This window comes from Macrotis lagotis, chromosome 8 (assembly GCF_037893015.1).
Source record: "Macrotis lagotis isolate mMagLag1 chromosome 8, bilby.v1.9.chrom.fasta, whole genome shotgun sequence".
NCBI classification, from domain to species: domain Eukaryota; kingdom Metazoa; phylum Chordata; class Mammalia; order Peramelemorphia; family Peramelidae; genus Macrotis; species Macrotis lagotis.
In genome coordinates, this window is record NC_133665.1 from 61,699,786 (window position 1) to 61,716,793 (window position 17,008).

Sequence of the window (17,008 nt, forward strand, 5' to 3'; positions counted from 1 at the left end):
CACTTGATGAGAGGAAAAAACTTTGGGAAGCAGTATAGTGGAAGGAGCACTGAGCTTACTGGCAGGAGAGACTAGTTTGTGTTCAAAGTATTTACTGGCTGCATAACAGTCATGGACAAGTCTTTGAACTTTTGGGTGTCTCAGTTTCTACAGGTGTAAAACTGGAGGAAGAGGGTTTAATACTTATACCCCCAGGTTCTATTGCATAAGATTATGGGAAATAAAGTAAGACACTGCATTAAAGCCCATAAAACTTTAAAACACTATAAAACATCAACTTATTATTCGGAGGGCAGCTATGAGGTTCCATAGTGCACAGGGCACTGAAGTTGGAGTCGGGAAGACCTGAATTCAAAGCCAGTTCCAGATATTTACTAGCTGTGTGATTCTGGGCAAGTAATTTATCCCTGCTTGCCTCAATTTCCTTATCTGTAAGATGAGCAGGAGAAGAAAATGGCATATAATTCCAGTATCTTTATCAACAAAACCTCCAAAGAGTCTCACAAAGCATAGGAAATTACTGAATAACTACAATAGCTTTATTATTAATCACTGCTATTTAAATGTGGAGTGGACTACAATGTAAGGCATGGGTTCATCATTACTGGATGTCTTTAAACTGAGACTGCTTCATCCATTTGTTCAGGGACATTATCGAGAGGATGTTTAGGTATGGATTGAGCTTGTCTCCCTGAGAATCTACAACATTCAACAGATTCTATGAGCATAGGTGAGTATTATAGAGTATGGGCCAAGTATATCTGGGAATGTTGCCAAAACCTGGTCCAAGCATTATCATTAGGATTTCCCCTTCCCCCCAGGATTCTGGATGACACTGTTGATAAACCGATGTTTTGATTTAAGGTGCCATCTGAACTGTGCTTCGAAAGGAAAGAAGCAACTTTATATGGTAAAGGTAAGGAGGGAAAACATTCTAGACATAGAAACCTTGTGCAAAGGTTTGTGGGTAGAAGATAGAATGCCATATTAAAATGGATTTCTCTGGCACAGGCAGTGAAGTGATTCCCTTCAAAGGAACTAAAGCCAGTAGTACCACTCATATGAGAGGAGAGCTCAGTGCCAGAATACATGCTCTATAGGTGCCAGGAACATGCAATGAGGGGGCCCCCAGGTGAGGCATACACTAAGTAGGTGCAGAGGTGAGGCCCAATCTGCCACAGCTCCTGCAACTTATCAGCTGTCCCTCATCACATATATCTGGTTGGATGCCTATAACAACAAGATGATTTAAATCACATCCATGTCAAGCCACAGTACTATTCCTGATAACACTGGTGTATCATAGATACCTCAGATTTCATCTTTTAAATGAAAATAGTTTTATATCCCTCCAAACCTATCTATCCTCCAAACATCCTCATTTCTATTGAGGGTACTACCAACCTTCTAGTCACCTAGGTTCACCCTTTTAATTGGTATTTTTGTTGTTACTATTTCCAGCTCCACGCATAATCATTTAATAGTCTTAACTATCATAACCACAGAACAACTTGAATCTATGTCTTCTTTCACTTACATAGCCTTTGTCTCTAGTTCAGTCCCTTATTAACTCTACCTAGACTATTGCAATAGGTGCCTCCTTTTTATTCATCCTATACTTTAATTCAGTTTCCAAAAAGTTGTCAAATTAATATCCCAGATGTGGCTGTGTTAACCCCTTACTCCAAAAAGAAATCTTTATCTTCAATTGGTTCCATATATCTTCTGTAATAAATTTAAAGTTTTCAGCCTGGCATTTAAATCTTTTCATAATCTGGCTTCCATCAACCTTGCCAATCTTGTTTCATTTTATTGTCCTTCATATACTTTTCATTTTAATGAAACTAGTCAGCCAGCTGTTTGCCAATATATGACACTGCCCCTTCTACCTCCAGGCCATTGCAGAGAGCATCTTCTATGTCTAAAATGTACCATCTCCTTCTTTCTGCCTATCGTCCTTCAATGCACATAGGCTCAAGGCTGCCACCTGTCATCCAAACCTTTCCTGACCCTCACCCCTTTCTCCTTGAAATGACTATGTTTGTATGCTATGTTTACTCACTGTAATACATGCTATATCCCCCCAATAGAATGAAAGGAAGGTAGGGATTGCTTATTTGTTTTGTTTAAACTCCAGGGTCTAGTGCCGTGCCCCTCATACATAGTAAGTGCTTAATAAAAGCTTATAAATTGAGCGGAATTGACTCTCAGATTGTATAACTATACCCTTGAAAGTGCTATGGTCTAGTAGTTTATAATTTGTGTTATCATCAAGAATCCTAGGATTTTACAAGATACCACTCTGGGGGTTCCCTGAGAGAAACAATGATCAGAGAGGGCATTTTAACTTTTGAATTAAGAGGAAAATTCAACTCCAGACTCTACTATAGCACACTATTAGTTCTGGAACTAGGGTTGCAGGGGCTTAAAAATGTAGAAGTGCTCCACAACTACTCTAAACTGGAAAACCAGTGACCTAGGGGTATTGGTCTAAATTATACAATCTACACAGTATGGATCCCTGCCAGTGTTATTTCCTGCAATAGAACTCTCTCTCCTACCCCCGGGGCTGAAATTGGAGCTGCTGAAGCAAAATGAAAGGATCTGGCAACAGGGGCATGCATATTACTAACTAGATGAAAATCCATTGCATATTAACCTTGAATTTTGGAACTTGTCTACTCCCCAAGCTGATCTCCTTAGTTCAAAATGCTTCTTGACTCAGAACAAATTCAAATGAATTAGGAAATAAAAATCATCACAAAATTAACAATTAGCATATAGCATTTGTGTCCATGACATTTGTGGTAGGCACCATAAACAAGTTTAATGAATACAATCTCTTTAAAACAGATGACAGTGATGTAGATTGACATTTAGTTATTTCGCCAAATAAGCAAAAATGTGTATAAATCATATTTTGGGGAGTGAATTGAATCACATTTTGGGTATATTAGAAAGTGTAATAGTTATAAAAGGATTCATTGCTAGATTTCTTTAACATAAAGAATCTTTTTGAACTGTTAATACCCTCTAATTTGTTTGTTTTATAAGTCTGGTTCTTAAAATAGGGTGCATCTATGTGTACTGAGAGCATGTAACAGTACAATACATCAAAGATTAGCACTGTAACTAAAAATAATTTATGCTACTTATTATATAAATAGATAGAGAACCTGACTGTGGATGCTGGTTTTACAATTTACTATGTGTCTGATGCCAGGCAAATCACTAACTTTTCTGAGCCTTGGTTTCCCTATTTGCAAAATAAAGGTATTGGACTCAGAACTCTAAAGTTGGGTCTTCTCTCTTAAGGATGTTTAAGCTAAAACCTTTGGCAGATGAATAGTGCCACCTGTAAGTAACATCTCTTCCCCTCCTCACTTAAATCTGCTTTTCTTCCCAACTTTTACTATATTAAAGCTAGCTTTTAAGATTCAAGAAACATTTAGTGATTCTGTGACATAGCTCTTCCAGGCTTGAAACCTCAGAATCATCTTTGACTTTCCACTATCATATCTAATCAGTTACCAAATGCTGGAATCAGTCTTCACAATTACTCTTGCATCTGTCCCTTCCTCTCCACTTACTGTAAGGCTATGCTAGTGTAGACTCTTATCAATTCCCATCAAATTGGTCTCCTGTAGTAGCTTCCTAACTCTCCCATTTCCAATCTCTTAGCTATCTGGTTCATACTTTATAGAGCTGTCAAAGGGCAATGGATAAGAGCGCTGGACTTGAAGTCCAGAAGACTCACAAACTGAGTTCGGATCTGGCCTCAGATATTTACTACTAATATGACCCTGAGTAAGTCACTTAACCCCCAGTTTCCCCATCTGTAAAATGAGGCAGAGAAGGAAACCACTCCAGTATCTTTGCCAAGAAAACCCTAAATGGTGTCATGAGGTGTCAGACACAACTGAACAAGAGCTGCCAAAATGTTTTTAATATATAGATCTGAGTATGCAGTTTTCTTTCTAAAAAAACTTTAGTGGTTCTATATTGCTTATAGGTTGAAATATAAAATTCTTAGCTTGACATTTAAATCTGGCTCCAATCTACCTTTCCAGTCTTATATCACTCTATTCATTATGCATTCTAACATTCTAGCTAAACTGGAGCAATTACTCTATCCTAGTCTCTTATTCTTTTTACATATATTCAGGCCATCTATATCTCCCCAGTCAGTGCATTCAATGCCTGGAATGCACTCTGTCATCATCAATATCTATTGAAATCCTCCTCTTTTCCTTCAAAGCTCAACTTAGGTACTATCTCTTCCATGAAATCTTCCCCAATTTACATTCTTTTCCCTTTCCTTTCTCCCTTGAATTGATAGTGAGTTCCCCTTCATACTCCTCTCCCCAAATAGATTCAACTAGTATTCAGTCTCATGTTATCTTTTTTGTATATGTGGTAAACTTAATAATATTAAATTGTATACTCCTTTGAGAATAGGGCTTGTGTGATTTTTAATCTTTCTAGATCTAGGGCTGAGCAAAGACATTAAATATTTGGTGAATGAATGAAAAGATCTAGTACAGATCCTCATCACCTCAGGTTTGTATTACTGCAATAGCCTGCTAGTGGGGTTTCCCTGCCTCACCTTTCTCTCCAACATAATTTATTCTCCATTCAGTCACAAAGATGATTTTCCAAAAGTACAGGTCTGATCTTTCTCCTACTTTCTCCTACTCAGTAAACTCTGGTGGCTTCCTATTGCCTCCAGGATAAAATACAGAACACTTTGTTTTGGATTCAAATCCCTTTATACTCTAGCCCCTTTCTGGTCTCTTTATCTCTTACTCTCTGTGGTATATTCTGATCCAAAGACACTGGCCTCCTGACTACTCCATTAACAAAACATCCCATCTCTTGGCTCTGATATTTTCTTTTGGTTGTTTCTATTCCTGTAAGGCTCTTTTTTCCCCTGCTCAACTAACCTACCTGCTTTCTTCAGGTCCCAACTAAAATCCTTATTTTACTGGAACTCTTAATTTTAATGTCTTCCTTCCATTAATTATTTTCTATTTATATTTTACATAGCTTGCTATATATATATATATATATATATATGTATATTTATATATGTTTGCATATTGTCTTCCCCTGCTAGATTGTAAGCTCCTTAAGGGCAGGAATTGGTTTTCTTTAACCTTTTTGTATCCCCAGGACTTAGCCTAGTGCCTAGATAGAGTAACTGCTTGATATTTATTACTTGATTGATGAGATGGTAGATTGATTGATGAGATGGTAGGTTGGCTGATGACATGGTAAGACAATTGGCTACATGAAAGACTATGAGTAGATTTGCCTAGATTGAATATAATAATGAAGAGTAAGTAGGTTAGTTGTAGTGCTTAGAGAGCAGGCCTGAATGTCAGAAAGAACTGGGTTTGAATTCTGATTTTGACATATATCCTGTCATAGACTGGATGATCCAAGTAAGCCACTTAAATTCATTGCCCCAGGCAGTTTGCTCAGATGGTTAAGTTCCAGAAGAGTTGCCTATTTGCATTAGTGGAGAGAGTTTCTCTATCAAGTTTCCTATGTCAATGAAATCAGGTTTGAATAAAAAAAAGGAAAAAGGTAGGTCAACCTGATGAACTAATTCCAAGTTAAAAGCAGCCTCAAAAAAAGCTGTGTCAATTTTTCATACCTCTTTGATATTTTTCTGCCATGGAAGAGGACCGATTAAACTTAATTAGTATTCATCTGAACCCTTACATAAGTCCATTAGTAAAATGTTTTCTTGATTTTATAAATGGGTGAACTGTGTCAGAGGCCAATGAAGTTACTTATCCAAGTGGTGGGTTAGAAATGAAAAAAACCAGCCTCCAATCTTAAACACAATATATATCTTTATGCAGTTTCATAGATACCTTTTCATTTTATTCAGACTTGTGATTTCCTTGGTGTTAGGAATCTTTATGTGAGAACACTTCCCCTACCCATGGAGACCTGTAAATTAGAGGCAGGGAATTTTCTTGGTTGGGTCTTTCTATGAGTCATAGAACTAGTAGGCTTTAGAACATGGATTTGAATTCATGCCTCATGCCTTCTATCCACTATATCCCATGCTCAGTGAACCCTTTGTAACTTTTAGAACGTCAGAAATCCTACAAGGTGCTTAGGAAAGACCAAAAAAAGGGCAGCAAAGGCCTTGGGAGAGATCTGTGGCATTCAGAGAGAATAGACTTTAGTTAGTCCACCTGGCTCTGCCCTTCATTATCTGTTCAACACAGAGAAGTCAATGTTTGTAAGTGTGGACCCTCCTTCTCAGCTGATTGGAACTTTTTTTGAGCTTGATGTTTTGTGAAGATTTGTTTTAAGCCAGGCTTTAGCCACAGAGCTAACAAATGTAACTTCAAGGAGTTTTACAATCTAGTCCACAAGGCAATGTGCAAACAATGTGACCCTGGACAAGTTGCTTCTCATCTGCAGGCTTTCACTTCCCTCCTCTAATAAACTGGATGAACTAGAGAGATACAAAGCAGAACTAAAGAGATCTCTCCAAGGTCTCTTCCTGTTTGGACCCTCTAGAAGGGAGATGGAGTCCAAGACAAGGGACTGGACTAAAAGGCCAATGAGCGAAGCTCACCCAGCTTCTCCCTGCTCGAGACAAGTAAGGTGTGTTGCATTTAAACGTGAAGCGTCCTTCTCAACTATCTCGGAACTTTTTCTGAGCTTGACGTTTTGTGATGGTTTGCTTTTAAGCCAGGCCCGAGCACAGAGAGAACGAGATCTCCAGAATCATCCAATCGACCTCTTCCCTCAGGATCAGGGCGGGAGGCCCGTGGACGTCCAGAGGTTAAGTGAAGAGGGTGCCGAGGCCGAAAACTGGGGTGCGGCAGGTGGGGCAGCTGAGCTCCTCAGGCCGACAGAATGACTGTTTTGGGAAATCAAAGGAGACCCGGCAGTCCTGTCGGGCTCGTGGTTCCCAGACTGCCAGCATCCTGGCGTACAGAGGGAAATTCAGAGGCGAGAGGAGAGGGCGAGCGGGGGAGGGGCGAGGAGGGCGGGGGCCGCGGGTACCCCAGCTGCCTCGACTCCAGCCTCGTTTCTCTTGATTAATCCATCCCATCTCTCGCAGCTAAAGCACAATGTCTCCCCGCAACCTGCAGGTGTCTCCCCACGGAGCAGGAGGCGGCCGCGCATCTCCTCCTCTGGCATGTGCCTCCCGTTAGCAGATGTGGGTTGGTTCCTCGGCTCCTGCGCCCGCTCCCTCTGCGTGCCGGCGGCCGGGCGGCCGGAGCCTCTCTGATCCCCGGCTTCTCCTCCTCCCTCCTCCCCGGGGGGCTGCGCTCCAGCCCCTCACGTCCCGGCAGGTCGGAAGGAAGCCCCTTCTGGGCCGGCTCCCTCCCCCCCGCGCGCCCCAAGTTGAGAGGAAGATGGGGACCCGGCTGCAGCCTTTGCAGAGCGGCTCCAGCAACAGATTGGAAGCGCCGGAGAGTGTCCGCCGGGGGGGACCTGGCTGCTGAAGGGCGCGTGACGAGGCTCGGGGAACTTCTCCCGGCTGGCCCCCCGGCCCGGCCCGCCGGCCCCCCGGGCCCCCGGCCCCCCGGCCCCCCGGGCCCGGCTTCCTTCGGGCTGGCTGGCTCGCGCGGAGGGCGGAGAGGCATGAAGACGAGCCGCCGGTGCCGAGCCCTGCTGGCCGTGTGTCTCAACCTGCTGGCTCTTCTCTTCTCCACCACCGCCTTCCTCACCACGCACTGGTGCCAGGGGACCCAGCGGGTGCCCAAGCCCGCCTGTGGCCGAGACAGGAAGACCGACTGCCTCAACTCCGGCGGCAACGGCACGGCCAACGGCACGGCCGGCCCCCACGGGGGGCACTACAGCTGGGAGACCGGCGACGACCGCTTCCTCTTCAGGCATTTCCACACCGGCATCTGGTACTCCTGCGAGGAGAACCTCAGCGGACTTGGTGAGTGGCCGCGGGCTGCCGGTCCTCTCCCTCCTCCTCCTCCTCCCGGGCCTCTGGTGGCAGTGGGTGGAGACCACCGCGATGCTTCGTCCTCGCTGACCCCGGGCCGAGGGGCTCCTTTCCTCCCGGGGACCCCGTTAGAACCCACATTCCAAGGGTTCCCCGGAACGGTCCACGTCCCGCGGGTGAGAACGTCCAGCCTTTTGGAAACGTTCCACGGGGAAGAGCATCGCGCGGGTTCCAGCGTCCCCACTCACGGTCCGGAAGGCAGGGCGCGCGGCCGGCCGGAGAGCAACCTGTTCTTCGGCCCGAGGCCCCAGAAGCTTCTCTTTTCTGGGCTCCTTGACCTGCCCTCTGCGAGCTGTGTGCCCCTTCCGAGGGGACTCTGGAAAAGGGGCAGTCAAACAAACTGCCCTTTATGTGGGAAAACTCCCCCTACCCCAGGGGAGCTGCAAATTAGAGGCAGGGGATTTCTCATATGCCAGTTCTTGCTTCCCCCCCCCCCAAAAAAAAAAAAGAGGCGGAAAGGGTTCAGTTTTAGCAATTGCAGTGTGAGACTGGCACTCTGGGTCCCTCCCTGACGAATAGTTTTAGGTTAAGAATACAGTTAGGTTGTCTTGGCCCTAGTCTGAACGGGGAGCATCCTTTAAAGCCCCACTCACTGTGTGTATGTGTATGACTGGGGGCAGATGGAGTACAGAGCTCAAGGGGAGAGCTGGGGCCTGGACCAAGTAAGACATTCACCAAGACAAACAAGAGTAGAAACAGAATTTAAATAAAAATGTATGGAAAGGTAGTTGCAACAGAAGCAGTTTGAAAAACTATTGAAAACAAAATTCTTATTGATAAAAAAATGTACTTTTCAGGAGGTAAAATATGGGCACAGACCCAGTAAGCTTATTGTGGTTGGCTCCTCTCCTTCTATATCTTTGAGTGCTGTCCTCCTGGCCACAAAGCCCAGTAAGAGCGCTCCAAAGCTTAAGAACAAGGCTCTAGCAAAAACTAGAAGTGTCTGGGTGAGAGATGGTCTCTGGCAAAGGCCCTTGGGAAGGCAGCAGGCATCTATAAATCGAGGCCTGTGTACCTTGAGAGCTTTTTACTGGTTAAAGCTGGGTTGTAATGTCAGGCCCTGATTGATGTTCAGAGGGGGTGATGCTTGCTGAATGAACTGACACCCCCCCCCCCTTCAGAAGGTTAAAATTCATTCAATAGGAGCTCAGCTCTGCAGAGCAATATGAATACGCCTGAGGATGTTCAAGTGATGGTAGAAGTGAACATCCATCCTCAGAGTCTTTGGTAAGCCATTTGCATTGGTAGGAACCATCTTTTGGAGAAGAGAAAAATGTTGCTAGTGGAGCCACTTTAAAGAGAAGGGTGAAGGGTTCAAGTATTTCAGTTCAGGAGCATCTGATAACCTGTACTTATGACAGGATTTTTTTTTCTTTGAAGGCTGCCTAGTCTAGCTTGTTATTTTTGATACTAAATGTAACTTTTCTGAATTGTTCTTTCTGTTGCTTATAAACATGCTGTTTCTTTCTATATTGTATTTTTGCCAGAGATAAGCATTTAATTATGGATCAGAATTGATTTGATCTCCAACTTAAATTCTGGAAGGACACAGTCCAGACCTGTAGTCTGACAGATCAGGAACCTGAAAACCAGGGAGAGGTAGCCACTCTATCCAAAGTCTTTGCAAATAAACTACAGAGTTGGTGAAAGAACCCAGGTCTCCTGAGACATCGTGGAGGGAGCACTAAAAAAGAGCATTAGATTGGGATTCAGCTGACCTGGATTTGCACTCTGACTCCTAAAACTCCTTCCAGACTAAATCCCATAATGCTGTGATTTCCAGTCCACTACTCATTTCACTGTAACACACCACACAACTAATTAATTGTTTTTTTTCATAAGCACACAAGACATAGTCCTAACCAACCAGACAGAAATTTGCATAATACCGTGGCACTTGAAAAAATCATAGCCCTTCTGGCTCAAAAACCATCCTTCCCCTTAAAGAGAAAATGTCTGAGTTAGTGAATAAAGCACATAAATTACCATCAGTTCCTCTTCCCCAGGAAAACACCTTTCCTTCTAAAACATATGCATAAATACTCTCCCCTTCCCCCAAGATAGAGTTAGACTACAGTTACTACTTGTCATGAAGTTCTCTCAATTGAGATTTTTCAGCTGTTGCTTTAGAAGGAAAGGGAGATTTTTATTAGTGGAGAGCCGCTGGCTCAGTTCTCAGAAATTCTTTCCTTCCATAGTCGTCTTACCTTCAGTAATCTTGCATTAAGACATAGTTTGACTCTGGTCATACCACTGCTGAGGACAGGAAGTGGGCTAGGGTGAGGTGAGGGAAGTAAGTGTAAGGTGAGTTCTTTACTCTTAAATTAAGAGGGCTATTTGAGGGACCTGAAGCAGAGATGACTTTAAATATGGAGGAGTATAAAGAAGAAAGCCCTAGATTTAGAATTGGAAAACCTGCATTGGGATCACAGCTATACCTCCTCCTACATGTGCATCCTTGGACAAATCATTTAACCTCCAGGCCAAAATTTCCTTATCTGTATCTAATTAGGCAATTGGATTAGATATCATTTAAGGGCCCCTTCTGGCCCTATAGCTGATAATTTACATTTGGTACTGAAATAGAAAACAAATAAATTGAAGACTGTTGAAGGCCTAGATTTTAAGGGATCTGTGAATTGCTTTTTAAAAAAAGATATTGATAACTATATTTTAGTATAATTCATCTCCTTTGTAATCTTATGTATTATATGCATCTTAAAATATTCTGGGGAGTCTATAGACCAGGTCCAAGATAAGATTAAGCATCTTGTATAGCTTTGATATTAGGATTATTTCAATATACATTCTTTTTCTTTGCCCATGCTAATTTACCACTATGACATATCTGGATGAATGACTATTTGGATAAATCAGATAAGCCCCAAGTCCTTTAATTTTTCTCTTGGTCACCAGGACATGAAAAACTTAGCTTACCAAAACATTGAAGTTTTTCTTCTTGGGGTTTGGAAGCTAATAATTAGTCTGTGACCAGGAAGCCTTCAGTACTGCTGCTGATGAGTGAAGCCAATTCTTTCACTCTCACTGCACCTCAATTAAAAGCAAAGTTTTTTGGCCCATGTTTACTTTTCTTCTGTGCTTTGTGACCCATGAGAAAAACAACCACCTTCTAAGTCGATATCTCGCCCTTGTGGGAAGAGAATTAAAGATAAACCTCCTGTCTGCTTTCAAAGGGAAGGGATTATTTCTTTTTCACTTACTCCTTTTCCTCACAGTTTCTATAAACCATATCAACACAGACCCTAACCTGTCCCTCTCAGGGTAGGGCATACTGCAAATACTCCCAACTTCAAATCCTCAGCCAGAAACTTTGGGCCTGTAAAAATCTCTCTCCATCATGGTCAGTCACAGTGAAATCTCACACACTCCCTTTTCCCACACTAATAGCCCACAGTGCTTACAAAGAAAACTATAGTCCTTCCCCAAAACAGATACACTTTCACCAACCCTAGCACAAAGGAACCTTTTCTCTCTCCTCTGAGAAGGAACATCATCCTCCCTCAATATACAGAAGAGGAATCATGTCCTCCACACAAAAACAAAAACCAAACAAACAAAAAACCCAGCCCTGTGTTCAGTTCAGATTCTGCCTTCTGAGAAGCATTTTGGAAATGGGAAGCCTGGATTCTACTTTTAATTATGCCCCCTCCCCTATAGTTTATGTGGTGACTGCCCCCTTCCCACCTCTCAGCAAGTTTACATTTATTCATCATATAACAAAGCAGCCTTGGTTAATGGTAAATACCCTGAACTAAAGACACATGGATTTGAATCTTTTTTTACACTTTGCGTGATCTTGGATGAGTCACTTTCCTCTAGTTTGTAAATTTGTTTGTAAAATGATTGCATTAGACAGGATAATCTTTACAGACCCTTCTAATTCTAAATATGCCTTTATGAACAATAAGGCTTACTATGTATGGTCATGGCACTCACACTTAGATCACACAAAGGAAATGGAAGATGTGACCTCTTCCCTCTAAGGGCTTGTAGTCTAGGTGAGTTGGTGATATACATGTGTGCAAACATACACACATATGTGTTTGTAATTGTGCATATAATAGGTATTATATTATGAATACACATCTATAAAAATCTCATGTCAATTCAAAGCACTACACTGGTAAGTTTAAAAAGAGGCTTGTAGACAATAAACTTTCTACAGAAATTGCAGAAAAAGAGGGAAGCTCAGAACCTTAGATCCCACAAGGTACCTCAGAGGTCAGAAAGCCCTTCTATATCATGCCTGAAAAGTCATCATCCAGCCTTCATTTGAAGATCTCCTATGATTGGGAATTTCCTATTACACTCTGGGGACACTTTAAGGTTTAGAAAGATCTATTTCCTTATATCAATCTGAAATCTGTCTTCTTGGATCCATTGCTCTTAATATTGCTTTTGGGGACCAACTTTCACAATGCAATCTTTCAAATACTTGAAGACAGTGATCTACTCCTTTCAAGTTTTCTTCTTTCCAGGCTAAACGTTCAACTAATTCTTGTATAGTAAATTCTCCATTTACTCAGCTATCTTGGTAGCTTTCTTCCAGTTGCATTCCAGCTTGCAATTATCTTTCCTAAAAATGCCATGCACACAGCTAAATATTTGGTCTGACCAGATCAAAGTACTCTCTGATGAGTACTCTTCATGACTCAGCTCATGTACACTCTTTCTCTTCCACTAGCTGCTCCTGAACTACCTTTTGTACATATAGGTATACATGTATATAAATTTTATATATATATATATATATATCTGTATATATACATACATATATATATATATATATATATATATATTACATGTAGACACATATAGGTACAGAATAAATCCAAGGTGGTTAGGTGTGTGTAGATTTATATACATACATATATATATATATATATATGTATATACTTATATTAACTGCCCTTAAAGACTTGAGATAAAGGAATGCCTTGATTGAGTGAAGGAGGTAGGTTGAGAGAGGTGGGAAGGATTTAGAGAGGTGAGTGACCATGTGGGAAAGAAAACAAAGGCATGAAGTTGTAAATGAATGTAGACTCTTCAGGGAACTGGGAGATCTTTCAAATCATTGAATCACCACATATGAGAGTTAGAAGGAACCTTAGCTGCCATCCAGTCAAATCTATATAAAAGAGAGTTTCCCACTATAACATATCCAAGAAGTGGTTGTACAGTTATAAGACTATTAAGGAAAAGAAATCCATTATCTCAAAAAGTCCATTCCACAGATAACTGATGACATCAAGTCTAAATCTGCCCCTTTGACTAAAGTTCCATTGATTGCTACTGATTATTCTCTCAATCTCTCTTCCAAATGACAGCCCTTCAAATACTTGCAAAGAGTTACCTTGTCCCCTTTTTAGTTTTCCTTGACTTATCTTACTAAACACCCCCAGGTCTTTCAACTCATTCCTTGAGGACCAGTAGCAGAAGAGAAGATTATCTAAGTGGTGATTGATGATGATAGTGAGGGTGGTGATAATGGTAATGGAAGCAGCATAAAGAGACACATTGTATGTCAAGGAACATTCTAATACCTGAAATTTTGAATATCATTTTTAGATCAGCAGTCTTCAAAGACCCTTTAAGAGTTTGTGACTTGATCCTTAATGGACCATGGCCTCAAAGGTTATATAAGGTTATATAATATAAGGTTATATAATCAATCCATTGGAGAAAACAGGTTGTAAAGTTCCTTCTCAGTGATAGCCAAACTTTTAGACTTTTCTCCAAAATAGCCATACCTACACTTATCTTCCAATATTCCTTTATCTTACTTCCTCTTGACATTGTATAAACTCCTAACATTCTTGTTAGTTGAGCATAGGCACCTAAGAGCAAATATAACTCAATAACTACTGAGGTAGCAATCATTGCATAGGTACCATTAGGAAAATCCTCAATTATACCCATCTCTGCCCCACAAATCATTTTCTAGTTATGATGGGTGCCCTTTAAAGGCTAAACTTTTCTCTCTAGAGTATTTCTATCTTCTCTGCCCTACCCTAATAACCTCATGTCTCTTCATTTGGGTTGAACCTGATGAATCTCAGAATGAGTGCTCATGGATAGGTTGTGACTGTAGCTCAGATGGTATTATAATATTTTTCCCTCACAACTTCCTCCATCCTTTTCTTAAAGTAAAGGCCATGTCACTCATTAAATTTCAGTGATTTTTGTTGATGCTATGATTAAAAATTATTACATTTTAACATCATTCTTTTTTATTTTCTAATTTTTATGTGTATTTATAATATACATGCTTATTAGTAGAGTAATTCTAGTTTAATTTAGAAGTTACAAATAAGTAAATACACATATTAGGAGTGTATGCTCAAAGTATTTTTATCACTGATAGGAGTATGATCAAATACTTTTGGGGACTATTCTAGATAATGTAAGGCAATGGTAGATTCTTTTTTTGTTTTTTAGATTTTTGCAAGGCAAATGGGGTTAAGGGGCTTGTCCAAGGCCACACAACTAGGTAATTAAGTGCCTGAGACTGGATTTGAACCCAGGTACTCATGACTCCAGGGCCAGTGCTTTATCCACTACACCACCTAGCTGCCCCTGGTAGTTTTTTTTTAATACAATGATATGGATTTTTGGGAATATTTATTTTGCTGTAGCTATTCAGATTCTCAATGTCATTGGAGATACAAAACAGTACGACTGCCAAATTTGTCCACCACTGGCATATTGTCCTGTGTTCAGAGTCCAAATAAAAGAAAGATTCACTTTAGATGGTTAGGTTCTCCAGATGACCCTATTTGTATGTAATATTGTGTTGATTTTGTTAAATTCTGGAATGCATCAGTACTTACTCAATGAGACTGACCAGTATTCAGAAACAAAGGGCCTAATAATTTATGCTGGAAAAGGCAGGTGGTTGAGGAATGTCTATTTTCTAGATTATGACAAATAGTTGGATGGGCAGCCCATTAATTTAGACTATGAGTACATATCTCTTGGTTAGACATTGAAGATGGCCTTCAAATGAATGAAAATAAGAGTAGGCTGGATTACATTTGGGAAAATGTATAATACTCTCAGGAGTCTCAAGCTGCTACCTAACATAAAAGCCCATCCTTTTAACTCTGGTATTCTCTTGGTGATGCTATATGGCTACAAATAATAGAGCACCATTATCTCTGAAGAATCAAAATTTCAGTGACCTAAAGGACAGTAAGGAGATGCTTGGCAGGTATAAATGGACTCCTACAAATTACCAATGATGCCTTGTTTTCAAAAGTGACATTAAGGAAACATTAAGAAAGTATATGATTGGAAAAGGAGATGACTCAGGCTTATAGTAGGAATGATTCCCAGAAAATGTTAAAAGATGCGGAGGAAGAGCCCTAGCAAATAGATGGGTTCTCTACGGAGGATTTTTGGGAGGATATAGGATGAGGGCTATTTGCTTGTCTTTCTCTCTCCAGTACTTTAGTGTCTGGCAGATAGTAGACTTTTTTTTTTTTGCAAGGCAATGGGGTTAAGTGGCTTGCCCAAGGCCACACAGCTAGGTAATTATTAAATGTCTGAGACCGGATTTGAACTCAGGTACTCCTGACTCCAGGGCTGGTGCTCCATCCACTGTGCCACCTGGCCGCCCCCAGATAGTAGACTCTTGATAAATGTTTGTTGCCTTGAATTATGATATGAACAAGAACTATATACGAAGGTGTGAATCTTCTGTGATTTGCATCAATGAATGGAGTAACCCTAATGAGCTAATTGATTCATAGGAAGTCTTCTCTTTGCAGATTGTGGGATAGGATTTGGAATTATTAGGGATCAAGTTCCAAGGTGATAAGAGTCTGAATTAGTGTGCTGGCTGTAGAAGTAGAGGAATGGACAAGAGACATTTAAAGGAAAAATTGACCAGTGTGTATGTTTGTCCTTCATTTTTGAAGAAGACCATGACTTTAGGGAGTGGATGCCTCAATAAGCATGTAAATTGGATTTGAGTGAGGAGGATACTGTGCTAAGTCACCAACCTCATTTTCTCCTCCAAAGTCACCTGAGTCCAGTGGCCAGATAAGAATTAGGAGGTCTGGAGATGGCCTTGGATACAAGGCAATCAGGATTAAGTGACTTGTCCAAGGTCACACAGAAAGAGTCAAGTGTTTGAGGCCAGATTCGAACTCCTGTCCTTCTGACTCCAAGGTCAGTGCTCTAACCAGTGTGCCACCTAACTGCCCTCTTGACCAATATGTAGTGACTGATTGAATATAGATAACGATAGGCCTAGTTCAAAATGATTTGTGGCTTTGAGCTTCAGAAACTCAAATTTGTTTGGGACAAGATGGTTTCTTTGAAAGAAATAGAAAAGTTGGGGGAGGGAGCTGGTTTGGGAGAAAGTTTGATGATAAGTTCAGTTTTCCTTTCTCTACGAATTAGTTTTTCTATCTGTAAAGCAAGGCAAGTATAGCCAAATCTATTTTCACTCTACTCTTGTCAGGTAATTGGTTCACATAACTGTGTGTAGATTTTTTTTCTCTCCTTAAACTCCTATATGTTGCATAGCAAATGAAGTTTGCAGATTAGTGTTTGATAGTCCCTCCTTCCCTCTGACCCCCCCACCACATTCCAATCTGTGCTCAATATTCTAGATGCTAGTGAACAGTACTTAAGAGATGATAAATTGTTGTGCTTGTTGGATTTTTTTCATTCAAGGAAAAAACTCACACCTTTTTTGTTGCCATCATTAAAAGAACACATTATATTTCTTGCTATCTTCTTAGAGAATATAACTATTGTTGTCTAACACACTAATTTAGACAATTGTGCATATTTATATGTATAAAATTCATTCACATACAAACACACATGTGTATATGTATAGTACATACACACACACATACAAATTATCAACTAAGACAATCTTGATTGTTTGGTTTGATGTGGTGGAATGAAGGTATACCCTTCTTTTTTGTTTTTTTTTTTGTTTTTAGGTTTTTTGTAAGGCAGATGGGGTTAAGTGGCTTG

At 40.9% G+C, this 17,008-nt stretch overlaps 1 protein-coding gene across 1 annotated transcript in view; it reads left to right on the forward strand.

Moving 5' to 3' along the window:
• Nucleotides 1–7,620: 7,620 nt before the first annotated feature.
• Nucleotides 7,621–17,008, forward strand: part of GSG1L (GSG1 like) — a 388,597-nt gene continuing 379,209 nt past the window's right edge. Inside the window, exon 1 of the mRNA XM_074196007.1 lies at nucleotides 7,621–7,924. Within this exon, the coding sequence (XP_074052108.1) occupies nucleotides 7,621–7,924 (304 nt within the window). The remainder of the gene's footprint in view (nucleotides 7,925–17,008) is intronic.